This window comes from Dama dama, chromosome 9 (genome assembly GCF_033118175.1).
Source record: "Dama dama isolate Ldn47 chromosome 9, ASM3311817v1, whole genome shotgun sequence".
Taxonomy (NCBI): Eukaryota; Metazoa; Chordata; class Mammalia; order Artiodactyla; family Cervidae; genus Dama; species Dama dama.
In genome coordinates, this window is record NC_083689.1 from 24,117,209 (window position 1) to 24,142,681 (window position 25,473).

General features: G+C 57.5%; 1 protein-coding gene across 2 annotated transcripts; it reads right to left on the reverse strand.

The window, feature by feature from the left end:
• Positions 1 to 7,055: 7,055 nt before the first annotated feature.
• GNA11 (G protein subunit alpha 11) lies at positions 7,056 to 25,068 on the reverse strand. Of its 2 annotated transcripts, XM_061150724.1 has the most exons (8): positions 24,880 to 25,018; positions 18,830 to 18,902; positions 15,105 to 15,289; positions 12,848 to 13,002; positions 12,076 to 12,204; positions 10,246 to 10,375; positions 10,011 to 10,164; positions 7,056 to 9,278 (listed from the first exon to the last, which is right to left on the reverse strand). In XM_061150724.1, the coding sequence occupies exons 3-8, from the start codon at positions 15,249 to 15,251 to the stop codon at positions 9,088 to 9,090; spliced, it is 906 nt and encodes a 301-aa protein (XP_061006707.1). In that variant the 5' UTR covers positions 15,252 to 15,289; positions 18,830 to 18,902; positions 24,880 to 25,018; the 3' UTR covers positions 7,056 to 9,087. The 2 variants fall into 2 exon arrangements, with proteins under 2 accessions (XP_061006707.1, XP_061006706.1); XM_061150723.1 differs by lacking the exon at positions 18,830 to 18,902 and having other exon boundaries at positions 24,880 to 25,068.
• Between the last annotated feature and the right edge of the window lie 405 nt (positions 25,069 to 25,473).

The following is a 25,473-nucleotide window of genomic DNA, read 5'->3' on the forward strand; positions in this document are numbered from 1 at the left end:
CGGTAGGCACTGGTCTAATACCTTCCTTGGCTCCCGCTGACCTCCTGAGAAAAAACAAGCAGTGCCTTGGTTCCTTTTGCTCCAGGGCCCAGATTCTGTGAATTTCTCTAGCCTTATAGCAAATCTTCTCAGTTCCCCAAACAGGAAAAGGTTGCTTTCTCCTTTCCCGGTGGGACACCTTTCACCTATTAGTTGATGTAGGAAAAACAGGTGAGCTCTGTGCATCTACACAAATATGGACTTCCCTGGTAGTTCAGTGGTTAAGACTCCACATTGCCAAAGCAGAGGACGGTGGGTTTTGGTCCCAGGTTAGGGAACTAAGATACCACAGGGCTGCCAAATAATATTAATATAAATAATAATAATTCTTTAAATGCAAACACACATGGAAAACACAGAAAACATCAAAATATATTAACCTAATCATTTCCTGTGAAACCAACACCCATGTGATCCCCACCCCAGCCAAGATTCAGGGTGTCATCAGCCCCATGAGGACCCCCACATGCTCTTTCCTACATGAACAGCCTCCCACCCCCTCCTCTGGCCAGGTAATCAGCACTACAGTGATTTCTATGGTACATCTGTGTTTGGGGGGTACTTTTTGGTTATAAGATTTATTTCGTTTTTCATTTTTTCAATTTATGTGGCTTGGTAGACACTTTCTTTGGTGTAGGGTTCTAAGTTTTAACAAATGTACACTTGACAGAACATGGTTCTGCTACCTGAACAACCTCCTCCAGATACTGCTTTGTAGCCAGACACTCACCCCAGCCCTCACCCCTGGAAACCGTGGATCTGCTTTTCATTGCTATGGTTTTTTGAATCTTTTTATTTATTTTTATTTATTTGGCCGTACCAGAATGTGGGATCTAGTTCCCTGACCAGGGATCAAACCCAGGCTCCCTGCATTGGGAGCGCGGAGTCTTAGCCACTGGACCACCAGGGAAAGTCCCTGTTTTTGTAAAAATCTTTTTGAGAATGTCATATAAACAGAAGCATACATTGTGTAGCTTTTGAGATTGGCTTCTTTCACTTAGCATCTGAGACCTGTCCGTGCAGTTGGGTGTGTCAGGAACCCTTTCCTTTGGACTGTCCAGTACTTCTCCTTTGTGTGGGCTCATCACCCTTTATCCGTTCACCTGTAGAGGGCCATCTGACTTGCTCCCAGTTTGGGGCAATCGTGAACAGTGCTGCAATAAACATATTAAATAAATATCATCAGTGTTTATTTCTTTAGGATAAATTCTTAGAAGCAGGCTGCTTGAGTTACAGGGTAATTGTATGTGTAACTTTGTAAGAAATGGCTGGTTTTCCAGCGTGGCTGTGCTGTTTTTCATCCCCACTGCCAACACCTGAGAGTTCCTGTTTTTCTGCATCCTCATCAGCACTGGGTATTGTCCTATTTTTTATTTTTTATTTTAGCCATTTTAAGATGCTTTATTTTCTTGGACTCCAAAATCACTACAGATGGTGATTGCAGCCAGAAAATTAAAAGACCCTTGCTCCTTGGAAGAAAAGCTATGATCAACCTCAACAGTGTGTTAAAAAGCGGAGACATTACTTTGCCAACAAAGGTCCATATAGTCAAAGCTATGGTTTTTCCAGTAGCCACATATGGATGTGAGAGTTGGACCATAAAGAAAGCTGAATACCAAAGAATTGATGCTTTTGAGCTCTGATGTTGGAGAAGACTCTTGAGAGTCCCTTGAACTGCAAGGAGATCAAACCAGTCAATCCTAAAGGAATCAACCCTGAATATTCATTAGAAGGACTGATGCTAAAACTGAAGCTCCAATATTTTGGCCACCTGATGCGAAGAGCTGACTCATTAGAAAAGACCCTGATGCTGGGAAACATTGAAGGCAGGAGGAGAAGGGGATGACAGAGGATGAGATGGTTGAATGGCATCACTGTCTCAGTGGACATGAGTTTGAGCAAGCTCCAGGAGATGGTGAAGGACAGGGAAGCCTGGCATGTTGCAGTCCATAGGGTCACAAAGAATCGGACATGACTGAGCGACTGAACAACAAAGATGCATGTAATGGTACCTCATTGTGGATTTTAATCTGCATCTCCCTGATCAGCTAATGATGTTGAACATCTTTGCATGTACTTACGTGCCATCCACGAATCTTTTTTGGTGAAGCATCTGTTCAAATATTTTGCCAGGGGGCTTGTTTTCCTATTATTATGTCTTGAGAATTCTTTATATATTCTGGATACAAGTCGTTTTATGGGGTGTGGGGTTTGAAATTTCTTTTTCATCTTGTGGTTTGGCTTTTCTTTCTCTTAGCTACGTCCTTTGTGCTTCATTTCGATGATGCTCAGTTTATCAGTTTTTCCCCCTTCACAGGTCATGCTTTCACTGCTGTCACTAAGAACCTTTTGCCAGACCCAAGGCCACAAAGAAGTTCTCTTCTGTGTGTGTGTTCAGTCGCTCAGTCGTGTCCAAAACTTAGGGGCCCTATTATTTATTTATTTATGTATTCAGCTGTCGTAGGCCTTAATTGCGCACACTGAATCTATTTTTAGTTGTGGCATGTGAACTCTTAGTTGCAGCATATGGAATCAAATTCCCTGACTAAGGCTCAAACCTGGGCACCCTACATTGGCAGCACAGAGTCTTAGCCAGTGGATCACCAGGGGAGTCCCAAGAAGCTCTCTGTTTTCTTCTAAGAGTTTTATTGTTTTACATTTCACATTTAGACCTATGATCCATCTTGTGTTCCTTTTTGTTTAGGTAGAGGGTTTTTTGTTTGTTTGTTTGTTTGTTTTTGCATAGGATATCCCGTTTTTCCAGCACCATTTGCTGAAAAGACAGTCCTTTCTCTGTTGAACTGCATTTGTATCTTTGCCCCAAATCATTTCACCATATTTGTGTGTCTGGTTGGTTGGTGGTATTGTCTAGATCTCTATTCTTGCTAATATCCTGTCTGCTTATTTTGCCGATCACCAAGAGATGACTGTAGAAGTTCGGAAGTATAATTGTGACTTTCTCTGCTTTTCCTTTCAGCCGTATCATATTTTGCTTCATCTATTTCATGCAGACACATTTAGGATTATTATGTCCTCTTGCTGAGCTGATCGTCTTGTGATTCCCTTTTGTAATGTCCCTCTATACTTCCCTGCTTTCTTTATTTACAATCGTATTAAGCGACTCTAAAATTCGTGTTATTTTTCTGTCATTTTTGAACATTCTGCAAATTATCTATCACTCAACATTTTGTTTGTGTCATAAATCATATGATTACCTGTGGTTGAAATTCATTAATTCTTACTTCTATAGACTATACCATTGGGTGAACATCCCATCATCCATGTATACATCCTTTTAGTCAGCATTTTCTATATATATATTTTAAAGTGAGCTATAATTGATATGTAACATGTGCTTCAGCTGTACAACATAATTCTTCTGCATTTGTATATATTGTGAAATGGTCACCACAGTAACTCTAGTTAGCATCCATTGGCACATGGAGTGGTTATTCTTCTTGTGATGAGAACTTTTAAGACCGACTCTCTCAGCCACTTTCAAAGTACAATACAGTTTTGTGTGGGTTTTTGGCCACGCTGCAGTGCAGCACATGGGATCTAGTTCCCAGACTAGGGATCGAACACATGCTCCCTGTGTTGGGAGCTCAGATTCTTAACCACTGGACCCCCAGGGGAGTCCCAATACAGTATTATTAACTGTCATCACCATGAGGGGCTAGTCATCTATTCTAGTGTCGATGGGCATTTGGGGCTGTAACGAGAGGGGTGGCTGTGGCCATTGGGGTGTGCCTTTCTGAAGACCTATGTATGACTCTCTGTAAATAAATGCCCAGTTGTGGACCTGCCAGCTTACACCTGGCTTACATTCCCAGATATGACTTCTCTTGCCAAAGTGCATGTACCAGTGTACACCCCCGCTCCTTCTGGTGAGTTTTTCTAGATCTAAATGTATCTCACCCAAAAGTTTCTCCTTTCTTTTTTTTTTTTTTCTAGGTGACTTTTTATTTCCATAGAGTACTCTGATAATTGAATACTTTATCTCAGCATTGTTAGGTTTTTATAAAGCTATCTTTATTCAAATCATCATAGTGACCAATAAGAGTTTCCATTTGCTTTAAGTATCATGGAAGAATTGTAGATGTATGGGGATCAATAATACTAATAATACTGTGTACTAATGCTACAAATGCATAGTCTCTTCTTTCTTTAGAAATGAGCCACTCCCTTCAAGTGTTATTTGTTCAATATTAAAAATGTCCTTTTCTAGAAGTCCAGTGGTCAAGATTTTGCGTTCCAGTGGAGGGGGTGCAGGTTTGATCCTTGGCTGGGGAGCTAAGATCCCACATGCCTCCTGGCCAAAAAACAGAAAACAGAAGCAATATTGTAACAAATACTATAAAGATTTTTAAAATGGTCCGCATCCCCCCCTCCACGAGAAAAAATCTTAAAAATAAGTCCTTTCTGTTTAATGAGGAATAGGGTGTTTACATAGCTTCAAAGTTCCTGGTGCTCCTCAGGTGACGGGAGACGACAGCGGGGTCTCTCCCTGGCCATTGCGTTGGCCACACACACCTCCCCCACCAGCGTTGTCCCAAGCCTGGGCTACAAAGGCCCGCCCTCTCCCTTTATTAGCTGATGAATCACAGATTTGATTCCACTTCTGCGGATGTAGCCAAAGCAGGGTCTGCACCAGGTTCTCACCCAAGTCCACCGCAGCGGGATTCACCACAGCCAAAGCACCCGGAACCCCTCCCTGGCCACCTGCGTAGGTGGGTGGTCCAAAGGTTTTCCGTCTTGAAAGCCTCCTGGTATTGTAAGGACCCTGCGTTTTCACTTTGCACCGGGTCGTGGCTAGTGCCCGGGTCCAGGGGCACCGCCTGCCGTCAGGGCAAGGGCTCAGTTGCTCAGTTTTCATGTTGGAACGGGGATGCGGAGAGAACATTCCCGGCAGGTGCGCGTTGGTGCCCGCAGGTGGCGGGCTGGCGGGCGCGGAAAGCCGGCGAGCGGCACCTGCCGGCGGAGGAAGGCATGACAGCCAGGTGCGCCGGCAGCGTCTTGCGGGCCCCCTCTCCGCCCCCACCTCCCAAATCCCACTCCTTTCCTCTGCCTCCATCAGGTGCTGCCTGGTCTAGAGCGGTCCCCTCCATCCGAGTTCCGGGTTCCGCCCTCATCCCCTCAGTCTCTCCTCCGCGCAATAGCCACCAGAGGGCGCGCCTGAGCACTGAGTCAGGCCCCGCCCCTCTGCCCACAGCCCTCCAGGGTCCCCACCTCCCTCGATTCCTGGGTCAGGAAGTTCCCCTGGAAAAGGGATAGGCTTTTCCCCTGGAAAAGGAATACTCCAGTATTCTGGGGCTTCCCTGGTGGCTCAGACGGTAAAGAATCCACCTGTAATGTGGGAGACCTGGGTTCAATCCCGGGGTTGGGAAGATCCCCTGGAGAAGGACGTGGCATCCCACTCCAGTATTCTGGCCTGGAGAATCCCATGGACAGAGGATACTGGCGGGTTACAGTCCATGGGGTCGCAAAGAGTCGGACACAACTGAGCAACTAAGCCCAGCGCAGATCCCTTCACATCTTCCAGCATGTTATTCATATGCCACCGTCTCAGAGAGGCCTTTCCTGAACAGCCTGTCTGAAACGGCCACTGTTGCTCCCCATGCCTCTTTTCCGGCTGTTAGTTCAGATTGAGTCGTGGTGATAAATGCTGTTCTCCTCCCTGTATATGCAGTGCCTAGGACAGTGCCTGGCACACACAGGTCTTCAGGGCATTTCCATTCCACTGATGAGTGAGTAAATAAAACTGGAGGACCATGTGGAGAAGTGGGAACCGGGTGAACGGCTGGTGGGAACATGAAAATAAGGTAGCTGCTGTGGAAACAGTCTGGTGGTTCCTCAAATGGTTGACTATAGCATCACAGTGTGACCCAGCAGTTCCACTTCTCTTTATACCCAGTAAAATGGAAAGCCGTCTCGAAGAGGTGCCTGCACACCGGTGCTCCCAGAGGCATGATTCATGGCAGTCAGAAGGCGGAAGTATGCCTAGTGTCCACTGACAGATGATGGGTAAACACAGTGTGGTCCATCCACAGCATTGGAATGATTCAGCCTTAAAAAGGAAGGAGGTTCTGACACCTGCTACATCATGAATGAACCTGGAGGACATGATGTTCAGTGAGAGAAGCTATACACAGAAGGACAAAGTCTGATTCCACTCACAGGAGATCCCTATAGATAGACTCCATAGAAAATATGGTGGTAGGGGGCCTGGGGCTGGGGAAGAGGTGGGGAGTTATTGCTTAACAGGGACAGACTTTCTGTTTAAAGTGATAAAAAGGTTTTGGAGACCATTAGTGCTGGTGGTTGCACAACATGGTGAATGAAATCAATGTCACTGAATTGTGCATTTAAAAATGGTGAAGAGGGGCTTCCCAGGTAGCTTGGTAGTAAAGAATCTGCCTGCCAATACAGGAGATGCAGTTTCAATCCCTGGGTCAGGAAGATCCCCTAGAGGAGGAAATGGCAACCCACTCCAGTATTCTTGCCTGGAAAATCCCATGGACAGAGGAGCCTGGTGGGCTACAGTCCACAGGGTTGCAGAGTTGAACACCCTGGGCATGCATGCACTAACTGACCTCATAACAAGACCTATTGCTAATGACCCATTGGAACACAAATAAAATCTGATTTAAAAAGTTGTAAAGATGCTAAATTGTATGTGTATTTACCACAATATATGTATTTTTTTAATTTTTAAAGCAAAAAAGACTGAGAGATAGGAAGATTACTGGTCCAACATCTTGGTTTACACAACTGGGTTAGGGGAGGGGCACATATTTCCAAGAGCATCCGTAACAGTGAATGGCCAGTTGGGCCCAGGGAAGGAGGCACACCCCAGGCAGCCAGGCTGTGGTTCCCCTGAGCTGAGACCCCAACCTGAAGGCGAAAAGACCCCTCCCAGCCACATGGGAGCCGGTGACACCCTGGGGACCTCAGGGCTCCTCTGCTGCCCCCGCCCTCAGCCAGCAACAGGAAATAAGCCAGAGGGGGGCCACGTGTTTAGGAACAAAATTTATTCCAATTTAAAACAGAATTCATTTTAGGAGAAAGGTATGAAAAGTCAACTTCCACCAGCTCTCTCTGGATTAAGGGGTCAGGGCCCCAGTGCGGACTCACTGCCTGGACATGGGTGGCTCCAGCAGCCCCGCGAGGCCGGCACTGAGCTGACCACCCGCCCCTCAGCCCGCACGGAAGATACATGCATTTCAAATGACAAAAGGTTTAAAAACAGCATCTTTATATAATATTCTTTTTTAAATAGATTAAGGTTTAAATTGTCTGAAATCAGGATTGTTTAATATACAAGCAGGCGAGGTCGCCCCCGCCGGCCGCAGGGCTCCTCACGCCACTGGGGCGTTGGCACTCGGAGGGCAGTTCTGCTGGGTGATGTGACACGGTAGGGGTGGGAGCTGGCACTCAGGATGCGCCGCAGAGGTGAAGTTCACACTGGGGGCGAGGAGGGCCTGAACCCTGCCACCCCGTTCTCCCGGCGCCGAGGTGGAGCCAAGTTGGCGGGGTCCTAGCAGGCCAGACGGGGAGGTTTGGCACTGCGGGGCCGGGCCTGCCCTGGGATATTGGCACGCTGACCTGTCGGGAAGTTAATACTCTGGGTGCACGTCGCCCACCCCGCCTCCCCCTCGAGAGCCCGACCCAGTTCCCTGTGTGATGTGGGACCGCGGGAGCCCACTGCCAGCAGCACCACCAGTCCCCCAGGTACACATCAGGGCTAGGGTACAAACCCCACACGTGGACACATGGCACAAAAGAGGACCCTTCCGGTGAAGACACCAGGGGAGAACAGGCCAGGAAGTGTGCCCCCCACCCCACTCCGGGTCCGCCAATCAGGAATGCAGGGGTGGGGTGGGGGTGGGCTGCAGCGGTGGGGGTGGAGCTGGTTTGCCTTCTCCCATCATTTCTCTGCAGGGATCCAGGGCCGCCCCAGTGCTCAGGTTTAGGGCACAGGTGCGCTGGGCAGGTGTGAGCCCCACCAGTGGGCCACTCTCCGCACCTTGGTGCAAGAAGCCAAGCACACAAAACCAACCACCGCAGCCCTTGGTCCATGCCTTCCCCCAGAAACCGACCCTCAGGCCCTCTGGGAGGTGCCTCTGTGCCTGGCCGTGGCCGTGACCAGGCCGAGGGCACAACTCCGGCTGCCACAAGCCTGAGGTCTTGGTTCTGGGCAACGTGCAGGGCGGTGGCCACCGCCCCAACGGCCATGGACCTGCCAGGGCGACCCTCCCTCTCTCTCTGCCTCCCGGGGACAGACCTGAGAAGATTCTGAAAAAGTCCCCACCGCACACCCACTGTTCCCGAAATGGCTACAAAATACAACAAAATAGAGCCACTCTGGGTCCCTGTGGATCCCTCGGTGTCGGGGTTGGTGTTGGAGCCCAGGAGCACTCCCAGGGGAGCACAGGTGCTGGAAGGCCCCCTCCCCCCAACCCTGCCCAGAGAACCTGACGCACCTGGGCTCCCACCCCCGGGCTCCCACCCAAGGCAGGACTGCCAGAGGCCCTGGGCTGCAGTTTTGTTTCCTCAAAAAAAAAAAAAAAAAAAAGAAATGGTTAGGCACTTCCCAGGGCGGGCAGCGGGGGGCGCCACCCACCCCCACTTCTTGGAGTCCGGCGCAGAAACACAGCGACTGTGGTGAGGGTGTCAATAACTTAACACGGGAAGAAAGAGAAGCCCAACCACTGCGTCTCCGCGGCTCCGAGATCAAGGGGAAACCGGCTGTGTCCTGTGACCCGGCGCCGCTGGTGCCGGGTCTCCTCTCTGCCTGTCTGCTGTGGGTTCTCTTTTTTTTTTTTATTTTTCCTTTTGTTTTTTTTTTTTTTAGAAAAAAGCAAGCCACAAGTCAAGGCCAGAAAAAGGCGGCCTCTGCCACTGACAAAGACGAGAAGGTGCACGAGGTGTGTAGGAAGAGAGGTGTACGTCCCCTGATAACTGTGAAATAAAAACCATTTGTTTAAAAATATGAAACCCCGACTCGTGGGGCGGCTGGCGACCGGCGGGCGGCTGGCGGAGTCCCGGTCACACCAGGTTGTACTCCTTCAGGTTGAGCTGCAGGATGGTATCCTTGACAGCGGCGAAGACGAAACGGATGTTCTCTGTGTCAGTGGCGCAGGTGAAGTGAGAGTAGATGATCTTGTCGCTGTCGGGGTTTAGGTCCACGAACATCTTCAGGATGAACTCCCGGGCGGCCTGCGCGTCCCGCTGGGGGCCTGGTAGGGGCGGGGCGGGGCAGGGTGAGCAGGGTGGGGGAGGCTCTGGGAAGAGGTCCCTGTCCTGGCCTGGGGTCAGCCCTCCTCACCTAACCCCTCACTCATCTCCACCCGCCTCCTCTCCCCACCTCACCTCTGTGGATTCGGCCCACAGCACACCCCACGCTGGGGCATGTGTCAATAACGCACCTCCAGCTCCATCCCTGGCCCCCACCCCACCCCACCCCCCAGAGCTTCCTGTGCTCACCCACCGCCCACCCCCGCCCGGAGCCCCCACTTCTGGCCCCGCCCGGCCTCCTGGCTCCATAGGCAGCATCTCAGGGGACATGTCCTGGGACATCGGTGACGCTCCTTCCTTCCCCACCACCGGCCAACGTGGGAGTGGCGGAGCCCTGCCCACTCCCCAGACCTCCAGGGATCTCCAGGTGGGAGATGGGGACGGTCCCGGGTTCACCTGCATCTCCAGTGCCCCCCACCTCCCAGTGCCCAGGCCTGGGGAGGGAGGGGACACACCAGGGAGCGGTGACCGCAGGGCACCCCCTCCCACAGATGACACTTCCCTGGGGGACACCAAGGTCTCCCACCCTCCAGGGTCCCAGTAGGCACCCGCAAAGCTTAGCCACACTAACTGTGCTGCGGCCTCCCTACGGCCTCTGGAAGCACCCTCCCTGCCCCACAGACCAAGACACCTAGGCCCAGAGAGGGTGAGGGATGGCCGGCGCGGCGCCTCACCGTCGAACTCTGGGAAGTAGTCCACCAGGTGGGAGTGGAGGATCTTGTCCTCCAGCAGGTCCTTCTTGTTGAGGAAGAGGATAACGGATGAGTTCTGGAACCAGGGGTAGGTGACGATGGTCCGGAACAGTGCCTTGCTCTCCTCCATGCGGTTCTGCGGGAAGGGTGGTAGGTTGGCATCAGGCCCCCCAAAAGGGCCTGTGGCCCCCATCACCAGGCTCAGTGCAGGCCTCACCTCATTGTCCGACTCCACCAGCACTTGGTCGTACTCACTAAGGGCCACAAGGAACATGATGGACGTCACGTTCTCAAAGCAGTGAATCCACTTCCTCCGCTCGGACCTCTGGCCCCCCACATCCACCATCCTGCACAGCGGGGAACACAGGCTCAGTACTGGGTTGCAGAAGACACTGCCCCCCGCAGCAAACCCTGCCTCCCTCAGGATGGCTGCATCAGCCAGGGCCACGAGGACCCCCTGATGGCATCGGAGCCCATCCCTCAGTCATCTATCACAGGCAGCAGAGACCATCAAACACTGGAATTCCCAGCCACAGCAAGAGCCAGTCTGCTGCTTCTCTGCGGAGGCTCAGGGACACTGATGCTGATACCAGCGGGGCGGGGCGAAGGCAAGGGTTGAGGCGGGGCGAGGGGATGGGGACATGCTGTGACTGGTGACAGGTCTCTCTTCCTACTTTTGAGTTTCTTAAGTTTTCTATGACGAGGAACACTACTTTTAAAGTAGACAGTTATAAGGACAGCGGCCTGAGAAGGTGGGGAAGGACCGCGGGGGCAGCTCCAGACAAAGGGCACAGCAGGTGCTGGGTGGGGGCCAAAATGAGGCGGCGTGAGGGACACCCGGGATGTGGGGTTTGGGAGGAGGCTCAGCCAGGCCCCGTCTGTGCCCTGCGGACCTCTGCCAGCCCAGACTCTATCAAGAATCTGAAAGAGACAAAAATGCTGAACTCTCACCAGAAAATGTACCCTCAGGCATGGGTGGGGTGATGCCTATAACTTCTGAGGGCCTGAGGGAATCATCAGGGGCTCTGATGGGTGAAAAAGGGTGAGGGGGGCAGGCAGGGGGCCCCCAGGCTCTCTCCCTGTCCCAGGAGCCTTCACCTGAGCAGTAGGGTCCCAGGGGGCAGAGTTGGGTCTCCAGCCAGAGGGCACCTCAAGGCTAACCTGACCTAGTCAGCTGGCACTTCCCGGCGCAGGGCAGCATCTGCCAGCAGCATTGTCTCTGGGCCCCCACCTGGGTGGGCTCGCCCAGCAGAGGGGACCCTGTGAGGCGGGGGCGGGCAGGGAGGGCTCACAGCCAGAGCAGACCCCCACCTGGAGCCTGGGCCCTGGTTACAGTTGTACAGCCTCATCTGGGAATGTGGTCCCTGCAGGCATCACCGGTGAGGACATAGTCACCCCAAAGCAAGGCCCTGAACCCAGGGACTGGTGGTGTCACCGTAAGAGGGAAATGTGGGCACAGACACGGGAGGAGCCACATGATGACAACAGGGAGACAGCGATGTGGCTGTGAGCCAGGGAATGCCGCGGGCAGCCAGCACCACCAGAGCCAGCAGGGATGGGAGAGATGATGCCCAGGCCCTCGGGGGGCCCAGCCCTGCTGCCACCTGGACTCCAGACAGCTGGTCTGCAGAGCCAGGAGAGGACGCACTTCTACGGTTTAAGTTGCCCATCTGTGGTCATCATGTGCCCATTTTATGGCCGTCCCAGGAGACATCCTTGGCTTTGCCGCTTGGCAGCTCTGGACAAGCTATGGTCTCATGGAGTGGCAGGGCCTGTCCTCAGGGACAGCCCTGAGTCCACTCTGGCCGCACGGCCTGCAGGACAGGGTTGCTGAGGGGCCTTCAGGTCACTACACTGCCCAGAGCACCCCTGCTCTGGCCCGGATTCCAGACCCCCAACCACCTGCAGGGACCCGCATCCTCCTCCGTCTGAAGCCATGCTCCCCAGGCCACCTCCGTGCAATGCCGTGAGGCCCTAGCTCCCTGGGAAATCTGGGGACAGCCCCAGATAACAACCCCCTTGCTAGTGCCCCCCGGGGCCCGGGCACCTGAAGATGATGTTCTCCAGGTCGAAGGGGTACTCGATGATGCCGGTGGTGGGTACGCGCACCCGCAGCACATCCTGCTGGGTGGGCAGGTAGCCTGAGGTGGCAATGCGGTCCACGTCCGTCAGGTAGCTGCAGCACAGTAGGGGGTGGGCTCAGGCCGGCTGTGAGGGGCCTCCCGCCACCCCTGGGGTCCCTCCCCACTGCCCTGGGCCTCTGAGTGGCTGGGAGGGGCTGAAGTAGCCCAAGTACCTGGGACAAGAATGGACAGGGACAAAATGAGGCTGCAGGGAAGGCATGGGATAGAGCCCCGTCGGCTCTGGGGGCCAGCTATCAGGGCTGGGGATGGAGCAGGGGTTCCAAGAGAGACTGTGGGCTGGAGGGGTAGTTTTTCAAAGCCAGACCTATTCCTTTGGAACAGTTTTAGCTACACAGCAAAAGGGGCAGAGACAACAGAAACCCTCGCAGATGCTTGCCTCCCTGGGTGAGTTGTCCACGTCCCAGCTGAAGAGCAGTGTGCAGACGGCGTCACCCAGCACCTTGTCCACTCCCCTCCCCTGGCCCCAGGCACTGCCCTAGCCCCACTCACTGCTTGGTGAGGTCTGAGAGCTGGGACTCACACCCCCCACCCACACTCCCACCCCCCCTCCCCGGCCCCCAGCACGCCCCGGCCCCACTCACTACCTGGTGAGGTCTGAGAGCTGGGACTCACACCCCCCTCACCCACACCCCCACGTCCCCTCCCCGGCCCCCAGCACGCCCCGGCCCCACTCACTACTTGGCGGAGTCCGAGAGCTGGTACTCGCGCCGGCGGTCATAGCACTCCTGGATGCCGGGGTCGTTCCACAGGGTCTTGATGGCGCTCACGTACCGGTGCTCAAAGGTCGTCACCTTCTCCACGTCCACCTCCCGGATCAGGAGAGCGTTGGCCTGCAGGGGGAGGGGTAAGCAGGGGCGACACACAGTGCCAGTGACCAACTCAGAACCATTGACTTCCATTTCCCATGAACACAAATCAGAGCAAAGTGACAGGCAGTGACTGCTCCCCAGGGCCAGGTCCCCAAAGCAAAACTCAGGACAGAAGCGGCTCCCAGGAGCAGGAATGCCACATGCCTCAGTGCCCAGGTGCCCCAAAGGAGGGGACAGTAGGCTCTGAACAGGACGGAGGAACAAACACCATAGAGCTCCCATGTTCCCAGGTCACAGGAGAGGAAACCAAGGACAGAGAGCTGCTCTGACCTGGGAAGAATCTGCCCCGTTTCCAGGCATAGGGCTCTGGAAACCCTCAGGGTCTCTGAAGGGCTAGGTACTGTGTGTGCAGCTGGGACGGGACTGGGGGCCAGAGCCACCCACCACAGAGGGGAGGCTGGGTTCATCAAAGTGGCCTGATGACTCACGCCTCCAGGATGGAGCCTCCACACAGACCCTGGAGCACAGGGCTTGAAGACCCGCTTCTCAAGAACCGCTGCCCAGAGAGCCACACGTGTGTACACCACACACACATGTACACACTGGTGTGCACACAACATGGGGCGGAAGGCTCTCGGGAGAACCGCCCCCCCCCCCCCAGCCCTGTGCTCACGGTGGTCCAGTCACACTCAGCTGAGCGACTGGGGAGGAGACACAGTGGGGTGGACTCCAAACAGGGAGTGAGGAGGCCCCAGCCTGGGCTCTGGAACCCAAACCCTTGCCCTACCAGTTGTGGTACCCAGCCTCCAGTTCCCCCTACAGCCATGTCCTTCAGCCCCTCCCACTTCTCAGCCTGGGCTTGGAGAAGCAACTCCAGCCCCAGAAAACCTGCCTGACTCTGGATGCACGGAGATCAGGGACCAGAGGTCTGTTCCTACAGCCACACTGTCCCTGCCATGGATGACAGGTAAGCGAGCAGGCGTGGCCTGTGCAGAGAAAGCTGCCATTTACAGAGACAGGCCTCTATCTGCTGATCCCTGTTCCAGACTCTGCTGAACTTCATGATCAAAGGTGGACTTGGAGGGGCCTCAAGTGGAAGCGATCTTACAAATCAGAGGGCAAGAGCCTCCAGCAGATCCCCACACTTGGCCCCACAGCCAGGCCAGCCAGGCCCCCAACCCATCACTGGGCTTCTAGGGTCCCTGATGACAGCAGTCAAGACAGGAAGATGCCAATATCTGGTGAACTAGCTGTCTGAAGCCTCAAAGTGAAGGGATTAACGTAAATAAACCCTATAAGACATATGTGGACTCTGGTGCCACTGTCAGCCTGGGCAACTCCTGGGGTTGAATGAGGAGCCCCTGAAAACAGATCTACAAAAGGAAAGCCAAGGGAGGTGGCCAGCAAGAGCCCACTGTGATGCACAACTAGGAGAACACCACTCGGACAGCAGACGGGCAGCTGCTCCAGAGTGCAGACCAACAGGGACCCTGGACTGCACACTCCACTGCTGGGGACACACCCAGGAGAACGAGGATGCGCACACCAACAGAAACTTGCTCACGAATGTCCCAGGGGCATGTCCGCAAGAGCTCATGTCCCTCGATGGCTGATGAATAAACAACTGTGGTCCCTCCACACACAGAGATGACTCAGCCACAAAGAGAAGCCCTGACACTCACTACCATGTGGATGGACCCTGAGAACATGACGCTCAGTGAGAAAAGCATTCACACAACGATACACAGGGTGTGACCCCACCGATGGGAAACGTCCAGAACAGGTCAATCCACAGACACAGAGAGTGGGTTCCTGGTTGTCAAGGGCTGGGGCAGGAGGATGGGGAGGTGACTGCTGATGGGGACACGGTGTCTTTCTGGTATGATAAGAATGTTTTGGAATTAGAGATGATGGTTGCACCACACCATGAGTATGTTAAAAATGAGTGAAATGCACACTTTAAGTGGGTGACTTCATACGTAAGTGTTCTCAGTAAAGCTGTTACAAAAGAAAGTAAGAGGAAGTGCCACTCTCTGGGGTCCCAGTGGGCCCGACTCAGCACGTGGAAGGCCTGCAGGACAGGCTGTCAACTGCCGCAGGACGTGCAGCGGCGCCGGCCTCACCTTGTTCTGCTCGTACTTGTAGAGGATCTTCAGGGTTTCCATGGCGCGGATCATGGCCTGCATGGCGGTGAAGATGTTCTGGTACACCAGTTTGGTGAAGCCCCGCTTGTCCTCCTCTGAGTAGCCCGCCCCGTGGATGATGCGCATCTGCTTGATGAACGTGCTCTTCCCGCTCTCGCCCGTGCCTGCAAATGGCCCAGTGAGACCCCAGCCCTGTGTTCCCTGTGCCCGCCCATGGGGAGCCCCACCCAAGTGCGGTCGAGGCGGGGACACGCCTGGCCCGGCCCACTGCTGCCCCTAGAATCAGGCGTCCTCCCCTGCACACCCACGTCTACACGGGAGCCAGGGAGCTGAGCCTCCGAGGAGGTCAGGACAGCAATGTGGGCAGGGACAGGAGGGGGGCGGCAGCTGCACCTGCAGCGACTGGGGTCTGAATTCAACTCCGGTCGCAGCCAAGGAACCAAACGCTGGAACAGTGAAGTGCCTCTCCCAGAGGCCACCACCTGCTTAACTGAGGGTGGCTGCAGGTTCACTCCCAGGTCCCAAGCACCCTTGCCTGGCAGCGTCCCACCAATCCCTAGCTGCTCCTCTTCCACGACTTCCAACCAGAAGAGCTTTCCTTCGGGGCCTGAGTTTGGCATTTGTGCACCTCAGGGAGGGGCACGAAAAGGCTCTAGCTCCGAGATCTGGGGATCAGAGTCAGCTGCAACCCCCCTGAATGGGGCCCCAGGGGCCTCTTTGTCCTCCCCCTCCTCACCCAGTGTGCGGGGTGCCGGCGCCACCCACCCGGCCCCACAAGCACCAGCGCTCCCCTCACTGCCCTGTCACCTCTAAGCAGCAAATCCATCTCCCCACTTTCATTCACCCCCAAATACAGCCAGAGCAATTTTACATTTCAATGTGTCCAGGAATCTCTGTGATGTCTCCCAGGCAGAGCTGGAGCCTGATCCCCCTTTCCAAGCCACAGAACCAGACCAAGGACAGCCTGGCACTTCGAGACAGTCAGAGAAGGCACTGGGCTCCCTGGTCTCTCTGGGACTCTCTCAGGGGCCGGGGATAACTCCTCAGGGGCCCACATAGACAGGAGCCACGTGAGGCGCATCCTGGTCTCTGGGACTCTCTCAGGGGCTGGGGGTAGCTCCGCAGGGGCCCACATAGACAGGAGCCATGTGAGGGGCTCCCTGGTCTCTCTGGGACTCTCTCAGGGGCTGGGGGTAGCTCTGCGGGGGCCCACATAGACAGGAGCCACGTGAGGGGCTCCCTGGTCTCTCTGGGACTCTCTCAGGGGCTGGGGGTAGCTCCGCAGGGGCCCACATAGACAGGAGCCACGTGAGGGGCCATGCCCGAACCCTCTCCTCAGAACCTGCCTACAGTTTTCAGCTACTAAGTTACAGGGTGATTTTACTGCACAGCAGGAGAGAACTCTACATCCTAAGGATGCACCGCCTCAATCCCTGCTGCTGCTGCTGCTGCTAAGTCACTTCAGTAGTGTTCGACTCTGTGTGACCCCATAGACATCAGCCCACCAGGCTCCCCTGTCCCTGGGTTTCTCCAGGCAAGAGCCTCAATCCCTACGTGATAACAAATGCGGGTCCCACTCACCCATGGACTGAAGGCCCAGGGCCCCCTTTTGGGGACTCAGAATCCCCAGACTCACCCACCTGCCCACCTGCCCAGGCTCATCCTCCTCACCCTGTCTGAGTGGCCTGCACCCCCCACCCCAACTCAGGGGCCTGGGCTGCATGCTCCCCACACACTGTGGAGCTCACAGTCACCTGCACCATGGGCAGGGGGCAGGAGCCCCCCTGCACTGGGACCTATCACCGTGCCTGCGGGGGTCTCTCTCGGGTATCTGCTGCCCGCCTCCTTGCCCAGGGGTGGTTCCTGGAGAAGAGACAGGTTCTGAGCGCCCTGCAGTGACCACACTGTCCTGCAGCAGGAGGCCCTCCACCTGTGTTTGAATAACTGACTGCAGGAGGTCCCCTGGGAAGACCCGAGTCTCAAGCTGGACAAAGCAGGAGCCTCAGGCGGCCGCCCCTTCTAGAATATCCATCAAGGCCCTCGGTCCTTGGGTTTGTAATAAACAAACCCAACTCTGGTTCTGTCACCAAGTGGTGACTACCCCTATGCCACCCTTTCCCTTCCTATCTCTGCACAACACCAACCAGGGCCAGTCGCCCATTCCCACGAAGGCCCCCCAGTTCTGGAACAGGAGGGGATGACCCCACACCTCCCTGAGAGCTCCATGAACCCTCACTGCACAGGGTAGGGTGGGGATGGGCAGGAGGTGGTGGCACACAGGAGTACACGTCCAGCGCTGTCTCCCCTGGACCAGGGTCGTCCCAACACTGCTGCCATCGGGCTCATCGCAGGTTCTATGGGCTGTGGAGCAGTCTCCTTGCCCCCACCCTCTTGATGCCCCCACCCTCAGTGAAACCACCATGGATGCTCCCCAACAGGGCCCAAGGTCCTCTGGGGGCAGGATCGCCAGGGTAAGAACCACTGGTTCTGATAAAATCCTACTGTAAAAAGACACATGCCCTGTTGGTCGTCTGGAAGGGTTTCTCACTGGAAACACCAGACGGTGGCCACTCAAGCCCAAGCCCTGAAGGCCGCAGTTCAGCAGAGGTGGAGAGGGGGGCCCCTGGTGTGGAGCCCCCTCAATTGCAGGACAGGCAAGTAAGCCACGTGAGTGCGAGGGCGCCAGGAGACCACAGAGAGCTGCCCCCAAGGCAGACACAGCCAGCATCCTCAGAACCGGCGCCAAAGGGGTGGGCAGCCCCCACAGCGCCCCCCAAGGGCAGTGCCAAGCACCAAGGGTCACACACACCAGCACATGGCCTGCACCCACAACCAGGTACCACGGGCAGGGAGTGACCACTAAGGAGCCCTGAATGCAGGCCAGAGAGTGGCCAGGAACAACGGGGACGGCCGAGGGCCCCACACAGACACCGCCCGCGGGACACGCCCCAATGGAGAAACGGAAGATGGACCCCAAGGAAGCTGGAAACACAATCAACCCTGGAGACACGGGGGTCCTGGACAAGGCACGTGGCCCAAAGCCTGCCAGCGCAGAGGAGCCGCTGTGAAGACAGTCGTGATCCAGGCCAGGAGCAAAAGGCACTGGTGAGGCGACAGGGTGAGACGGCCTCGACTGGCGATCATGTCACAGTGCCTGCGCCAAGTCTTCATGTGCCCCCCCTTACACCACACAGCTCAGGGCGCATCTCAATTAAACCAGGTGGAACACAGCAAAAGGGACACTCCGGGAACAGAGAGCGATGTGGGATGGTCAGTGACCCCGTCCAGGCAGTGTCACTTTGCCAGGAAGAACAGAGAAAGGTGAGGGGCGGGGGGAGGTGGTGGCCACAGAGGCCAGGCCCCCAAGGCCCCACCAGTGAAGGGTTGTGTCAGCCGTGCTCGGGGCCAGCCTCTGCGGGAGCCTCCAAAGCAAGACAGCGGCGCGAGGGACAGAAGCCCACAGGCCTGAGCTTGGCCACAACTGTGCCCAGGATGGGGGGAGAGGAAAGGGTCTGGGTGTCCCCTCCAGATGCCCATCTCCTGAGCCAACTCAGCCCACGTGCTGCCAACAGCCAGGCCCCAGTGCACCCGACCCAATGTCTATCTGCGCAGAGAAGTCTCTGGGCACAAGGCCTGCCTGGCCCTCACAGCTGGACCCGTCTGCTGTGGCTGATGCCCAGGGGTCCCAGGCAGCTCCAGCTCACCCCAGCTCTTCGTCAGTCCCTCCAGAAGATCTGGTCACTTGTGTCCTTCAGCTCAAAACCCTTCAGTGGCTGCCTGCAGGGGGAAGAGCAAGGCCCCACAAGCAAGACCGTAGAGAACCTGTGCTGGCCTCGTTCCAGCCCCACCCCCGCACAGGGGACGCACAGGGCACCCACGGCCACAGCCCTCCCGTCCTGGCCATGCTCAGACCCCAGGCTTGTGTCTGTGGGTCCCTGGCCCCGCCAGCAGGACAGGCCCGACCTTGCATGAGGACTTGACCACCCATCAGGCACCCCCCCGCCCAAACACTGCCCCAGCTCTGCACAGAAACCCCAATTCATGTTTTCCAAGAAGCACTCCAGTACCCCCAACATCCCACCAGCTCAAGTCGGCTCCCTGAAAGCGGGGGTCTGCCTGCAGCCCTGCACCCCAGGCCCCAGCCCAGGCCTGGCCCACAGAAGGCACCACACAAATTTTCCCTGAATGAACCAAAAAAAATTGGCCCCACCCACGGTCTCGGCTCTGTCACACGCCCCCCCCAACCCCCGACCCCGCCCCGGGTCCTCTGCATCCCCAGTGGTTACACCAAGAACATGTCAGCCCAGGCGAGGGAGGTCCTGGCTGTGGGGCCTGACAGGGTGAGCCTGATGCAGCGGGCCCAGAGCTCTGGGCGCTCAGCGGCATCACCAGCCGCCCAGGCAAGAGTGCCTGGAGAAGAGGAAGAAGAGCAGCCAGTCCTACGAGGGAGGTAGAAAGCCACAGTCTGCCTGCCAGGTCGGCCAAGATGTAAGACCTCAGGTTAAGAGGAAGTGGGTCTGAGCCCGCAGCCGCCACTCTGATATGGGAAAGCTGGGGGCAGGGCCGCGACTTGGAGGGCAGAAGGGAGGTGCTGGGCTGACCTCATCCCCGGGGCCTCTGGTGTGCAGCAGGTGGCCACCATCCAGCAAGAGAATATCAGCGTCAGAAGCTGGGGTTCAGGTGCCTGTCCCTCACCCCTGGACATGGGCAGTGAAGCCAGGAAGCCCAGGACCACAGGAGCCCAGAAGCCCTGGTGAGAACACCACCGGATATCTGGGCTCCTGAAGACACAACCAGAAATCCTGTGTCAACAGGTCTAAGATCAAAGAAGGACTCCAATCGAATGCCAGGACAAAGAAAGCGCAGACTCCTCGTATATGTAGTCGAGGACAGTGCCTGCACGCTCCCCTTGACCCCACTGGCCTCTTCATTCATTCATTCACTGGTAGGTCTATCACCCCACCTCCTACTGGACAGGTGAGCAGGCTGAGGCACACAGAGGTCACGCAGCTTCACTGAGGTCACACGGCTGGTAACTGTCAGACCTCAGCAGGCTCAGGGCTTCCGACTTCATGTCTGTCTGTCTCCCCATGGTCCGTGTGCCGGCCACCCAGGGAAGTGAGAGAATGCAGGAGCACCAGGGGGACACTCGCAGGGCCTTGAAGACACCACAGCAGCGGGTTCGAGGCAGACAAGGGCCAGAGGGAGGACATGGGATGGGCCTCGGGACTCACCCCTTTATCTGACTTCCTCACAGTGGCTGCTAAGCCGGCAGAGCCTTGTCCTGTCCAGGTGGCTCCAGGCGCAGGACACCAGACCCCTCCGGGCCAGCCCTACTCCCCCCAACATGCTGGGTCCCAAAGCAGCCCTCCCTGAAGTCTGACTCTCAGGAGTCAGGAGACCTGCTGTGAGTCCCCCCACTCCGCCTACCCACTTGAGGCTCAGGAGAGACGGGGTGACCCACCTCCCATTCAAACTTCCCCCTCCTCAGCCTCCGTGAGGGCTCTGACCTTCCAGCTCTGGGCCTGATCAAGGTCCATGAGCAAACCTCCATGGTGGGGGCTGGGATCAGAACAGGGCCTGGCTCTGAGGGCCAAGCTCCAGAGACCTCACTGAGGGACAGGGAGGCCTGCATAGCGGCAGCGGGACACCGGCCAGTGCAACACTGAATGGAAATGGGTGAGGAGGGTGCTTCCCATCTGACATATCACTCCACCTGACCCATGTCACCCATAGCCCTGGAATCAGTGGGACGCTGTCTTTTCACAGAAGAGAAATGGAGGCTCAGGATGCACCAGGGACCAGAACCCCCTCCCAGGGGAACTTGGGCAAAGCATCCGGTAAGGAGACAGCACCGAGCACTGGCTGAGCACCACTGTGCACCAAGCACCGCGCAGGCATCACAGCCTTCACCCCCACAGACAGCGCTACGGCAGGAGGCCCTCCACGCCCGCTCGCAGGAGGCCTCAGGCAGGTGGGAACTGTGGGCTGTCCTGAGTCACCGTCTGTCCATGCCCCGGAGCAGAGGGCCACCGGCACTGGCAACAGGCCTCTGAGCAGGAAGCCTCACACACAGGAGAGATGTGAGGACGTCCAAGTTGGGGCGCCCAGTCATCCCCATTCCACCTGCCTGGAGGAACTGTGTTCAATTGAGCAGAGTCACCCAGCAAACGTCTCAGAGGCTTGCAGGGCTCTGTGCTGGCTGAGGGGTGGCGGCGCCTAGAGGGGGCACGTCATGAGGGGAACAATGGGGACACCTTGGCAGCGACTGGCCAGGTGCCCTGCAGAGGAGAGGCCGTGGACACCTGGGAGACAGAGGGGCCGGGGCATGGGGGCACAAACTCCTGCAGCTGGCAAGCCTGAGGCCGGGGTCCCAGTGCTGAGTAGCTGGAGTTCCACCAGAAAAATACCCCTGCACGTGGGCACCCCCAAAGCTCACGGAGACGCCCCGGACACCATGGTGTCCCACCACGGACACCAGGCCAACAGGCCCATGGCTCCCTGTCCTAATAGGAGAGGAGCCCTGCGGGGACCAGACACACCACTGCCCTGGGCTCTGCACACGCGTCCAGGCTCAGCCCAGACCAGACCCACCCACCTAGGGCTGGACTTTGCCCCCAAGACTGTGTGGGGCAGAGGAGGGACAAGTGGGCGCCCCTCCCTCCTGCCAGGGGTCCCCACTGCAGCCGCTTCCAAACGCCCAGCCCCCAGCTCCGGAGCAGCAGTGACCACGACCTGCAGGGAGCAGGGCTCCACCACAAAAATCAGAAAGTGAAACCTCCTGTGGTTAAACATCCAAGTGGAGCACTTCCTCGGGGCTCTCAGCAGCTCAGCCGAGGCTCCTGGAGACTGGGACGTGTCTGTGTACAGGAGTCAGGGCCCAGGGACAAGCCTGGAGACAGCCTGGGGGCCCTGGGAAGGGAGAGTGCCTCCCTCCCACGCAGCACACAGGGCACAGAGGGAGAGGCGTCCTGAACATGGGTCCAGGCTCCTGCACCTCCAGGGACGGCGCCTACCTAGCTCTTAAGGCCCTAAGACACACTCTGGGGTGGGTTGTGAGAGAGGGCCACAAGGGGTGGCCCAGAGGCGTCCAGCTCTCGGGGTCCATGGAGGACACACAAGGCCACCGCCAACTGCCACGGCCACGTTCCACTCGTGCCTCAAAGCGGGGCAGGCACACCCTTCCCGCTGGGGCCACCACACCCCAGGCCGGATTCCGGGCCTTTCCACCGCCGCCGGCCGGACAGGAAGCCTGTGGAACTGACCGCCCTGCTTTATTTAGAAATCCCTGAGCCGCTCTGTTGCTCAGCTCCCAGAGCGGCGCTTCCCGTGGCAGGCCTCAGCTCTCTAGGGAAACCTGCTCTGAGAAGCAGAAACCTGCCCTAAGGGGTCTCTTCCATGGGTCTCCGAACTTGCCCCAAGAGGGGTCCCAGGAAGTGAAAGCTGGCCAGCCTGCCCGGGATCCCCGCCAGGAGCTTCTACCTGGGCGTGGGGTCTCTCTTGCAAAGCAGGAGAGCGACGCTGAGCCATGGCGACCTTGGTCTACCCTCTGCAGTGTCCCCCCCACCTGGGGGGTCACCTGATCCCCACCACAGAAGACTGTCCACAAGGACGCAGCCAGGAGTAACGAGACCAACCAAACTGAATCATCACCCACATTCGCAGACATACTGAGTGTTGAGTGCAAGCATATATGTGGCTTTGGACCATACAAACAAGAACAGTCACTTTTTAAGCATCCAGACACGTGACAAAACAACCTACACCGATCACCACCGGCTCTGTCACATACACTGTACTCTGTGTACTGACACAGTGCAGAGCTGATTCCAATAACACAAACGGGGGTGACCCTGCTCTTCGGGGCCACGGGGCCACGACCAGGGACGTCTGTGGTTGTCAGGACCTGGGGTGCTCTTGGTGTCGAGTGGGCGGGGCTGCTGTTCAGCATCCCCACCCCCCACCCCACCCCTCGCAGCACGTTCCCTGGACTTCTGCCCCGCATTTACAGCTGCCCTCCTGGGGTCATTAACCTTCACCTTGGACTTGCAAGCGCTCATCTTCCTATCTGCCCCCGTGCCTAGGACTTAACAGCTTCCTGGGCGGGTGCAGACGCCCCGTCCTGACCCTGGACACACTCTGATCCGCTGCCAGGCTCCTCGGCCCATGCCCAGCAAGGGTGCAGGAGCATAGGCCGCCAACCCACATCCTGGAACCCCAGGTCAGTTCAGAGCCTGGGTGCGCCCAGGGCAGGCGGAAGCTCACGCAGCCCCCAAGTAAGGCCCTCTGCCTGGTGACATTAACGTGCCGTAACTCCCAAACCTCTGAATAAAGTATAGCTCTACTGGCAAAAGCCAGCTGGCACCATGCTGTCCTCGCAGGTGCCACTTCTTACCTTTGACTGCGGAGGTAAGTCCTCCAACAGCCCTTATTTGGGGTGACAACACTGTGCCAACCGCCAGGCCAACCAGCTCCCTGCAACAGGTGAGCCGTGGGAAGACGGAGACTGGGAGAGGGGTCTCCCTCAGGATGGGGAGGAGGACCTAGGCTCCCACCAGGACTAAGGAGAGGGGTCAAGGAGTCGGCCAGTTCTGAAAAGCTGCCCAGGTTCCTTCAGGGCTCCACCCACCCTGGCCCCAAGAAGAGAGGAAAGGCTGTCTTCTCCCCCACGGGCTATACTCCACTGGGAAAGGAAGGGATACAGGTCTTCCCAGCAGAGGGAAGGGAGGTGGGGGACCCACCTGAGGGAAAAGGGGAGGGGATGGTGGTGTGTGTGTGTGGAGGGGGACAGGCCCTGTGTGCAGGGAACAGGGCTCCACCTGGTGGGAAGAGTCGAGAAGGGATCCCAGGAAGCAAGGGTGCGTCTGATGGATTACAGCCCAAAGGTCTGGTCCCAAACAGATGCTAGGGTCAGCCAGGGGGCACACCTGGCGGGGTAGGGACAGGGGCCAGCCCAGTGCAGGGAGGGGGCTGGTCTCATGAGAAGGAGCAGAGGACAGACCCTCGAGGGTTCTGGGGGCCGGACCTGGAAGCAGAAGCTGTCCCTGAAGGGACTGGAGGTGGACAGCCAAGACAGAACTGATCCCAAAGGGCCCAAGGGACCCCAGCTGGGCAGCTGAGGCAGGGGCTGGCCCTGCAGGGACTGGGGACCTGCCATGGGCAGCGCTGGCACAGGCACACTCCGAGGGTCCAGGGCATTGATGTGGACAAGAGAGGCAGAGGCAGCCCCCTCTGACGTCAGGGGCTCAACTAGACAGCACATGTGACAGGGATGGGGTGGCCCAGAGATGGACAGCACAGGTAAGCAGGATCTGACCCCAGACTCGGGCCCTGCAGCAGACAGCACAGGTGGGTAGGCACTGACGCCAGGCCCGGACCCGCAGCAGAAAGCACAGGTAGGTAGGCGCTGACCCCAGACCCGGCCCATAGCAGACAGCACAGGTGAATAGGCACTGACCCCAGATCCGGGATCGCAGCGGACAGCACAGGTGGCCTGGCGATGACCCCAGACCCGGGCCCGCAGCAGAAAGCACAGGTGGGTAGGCGCTGACCCCAGACCTGGGCCCGCAGCGGACAGCACAGGAAGGTAGGGGCCGACCCCAGACCCGGGCCATGCAGTGGACAGCACAGGTGGGTAGGCGCTGACCCCTCGGGGGTCGACCCCGCCCTAGAGAGCACGCAGGGCCGCCCCGCCCGCCCGCCCGCCGGCACGCGCATAGCCGGCCGGGACCCCGCAGGCCCCGGCCCCACTCACCGAGCAGCAGCAGCTTGAGCTCGCGCCGGGCGTCGCGCTTGTCCCGCCGCAGCTGCTTCTCGATCTCGGCGTTGATCCGCTTGGACTCCTTCACCTCATCGCTCAGGCAACACGCCATCATGGACTCCAGAGTCATCGTCCCGGCTCCGGCCGCTCGCCGGCCGCCCCCGCCGCCGCCCCCCGGCCGGCCCGGCCCTGGTCCCGAGCCGCCCCGGCCGCGCCCGCCCGGCCCTCGGCGCTCGGCCCCCGGGCCGGCGGTCCGCCTCGGCCGCCTCCGAGCGCCGGTCCCCTTCGGCCGCTGGTCCCGCCCGGGCGCCCTCCACCCGCGCCGCCACCGCCACTGCCGCCGCCGCCGCCGCCGCCAACCGCAGCCGCCGCGACCGAGCGACAGCACCTCACAACCTAACCCGCCAGCGGACAGCGCCGACGGGCGGCCGGTGCGGCCAATGGGAGTGGGCGGCGGCCCGCGCGCCCGCCGCGGGGGTGGGACTAGCGGTCGGGCTGGGCGGGGCGTCGCGCGGGCGGGGAGGGGCGGGGCGAGGCGGGCGCGCCCGCGGGTTAGGTTGCGCCGACGTGGGAAGGGGGACGCGCACC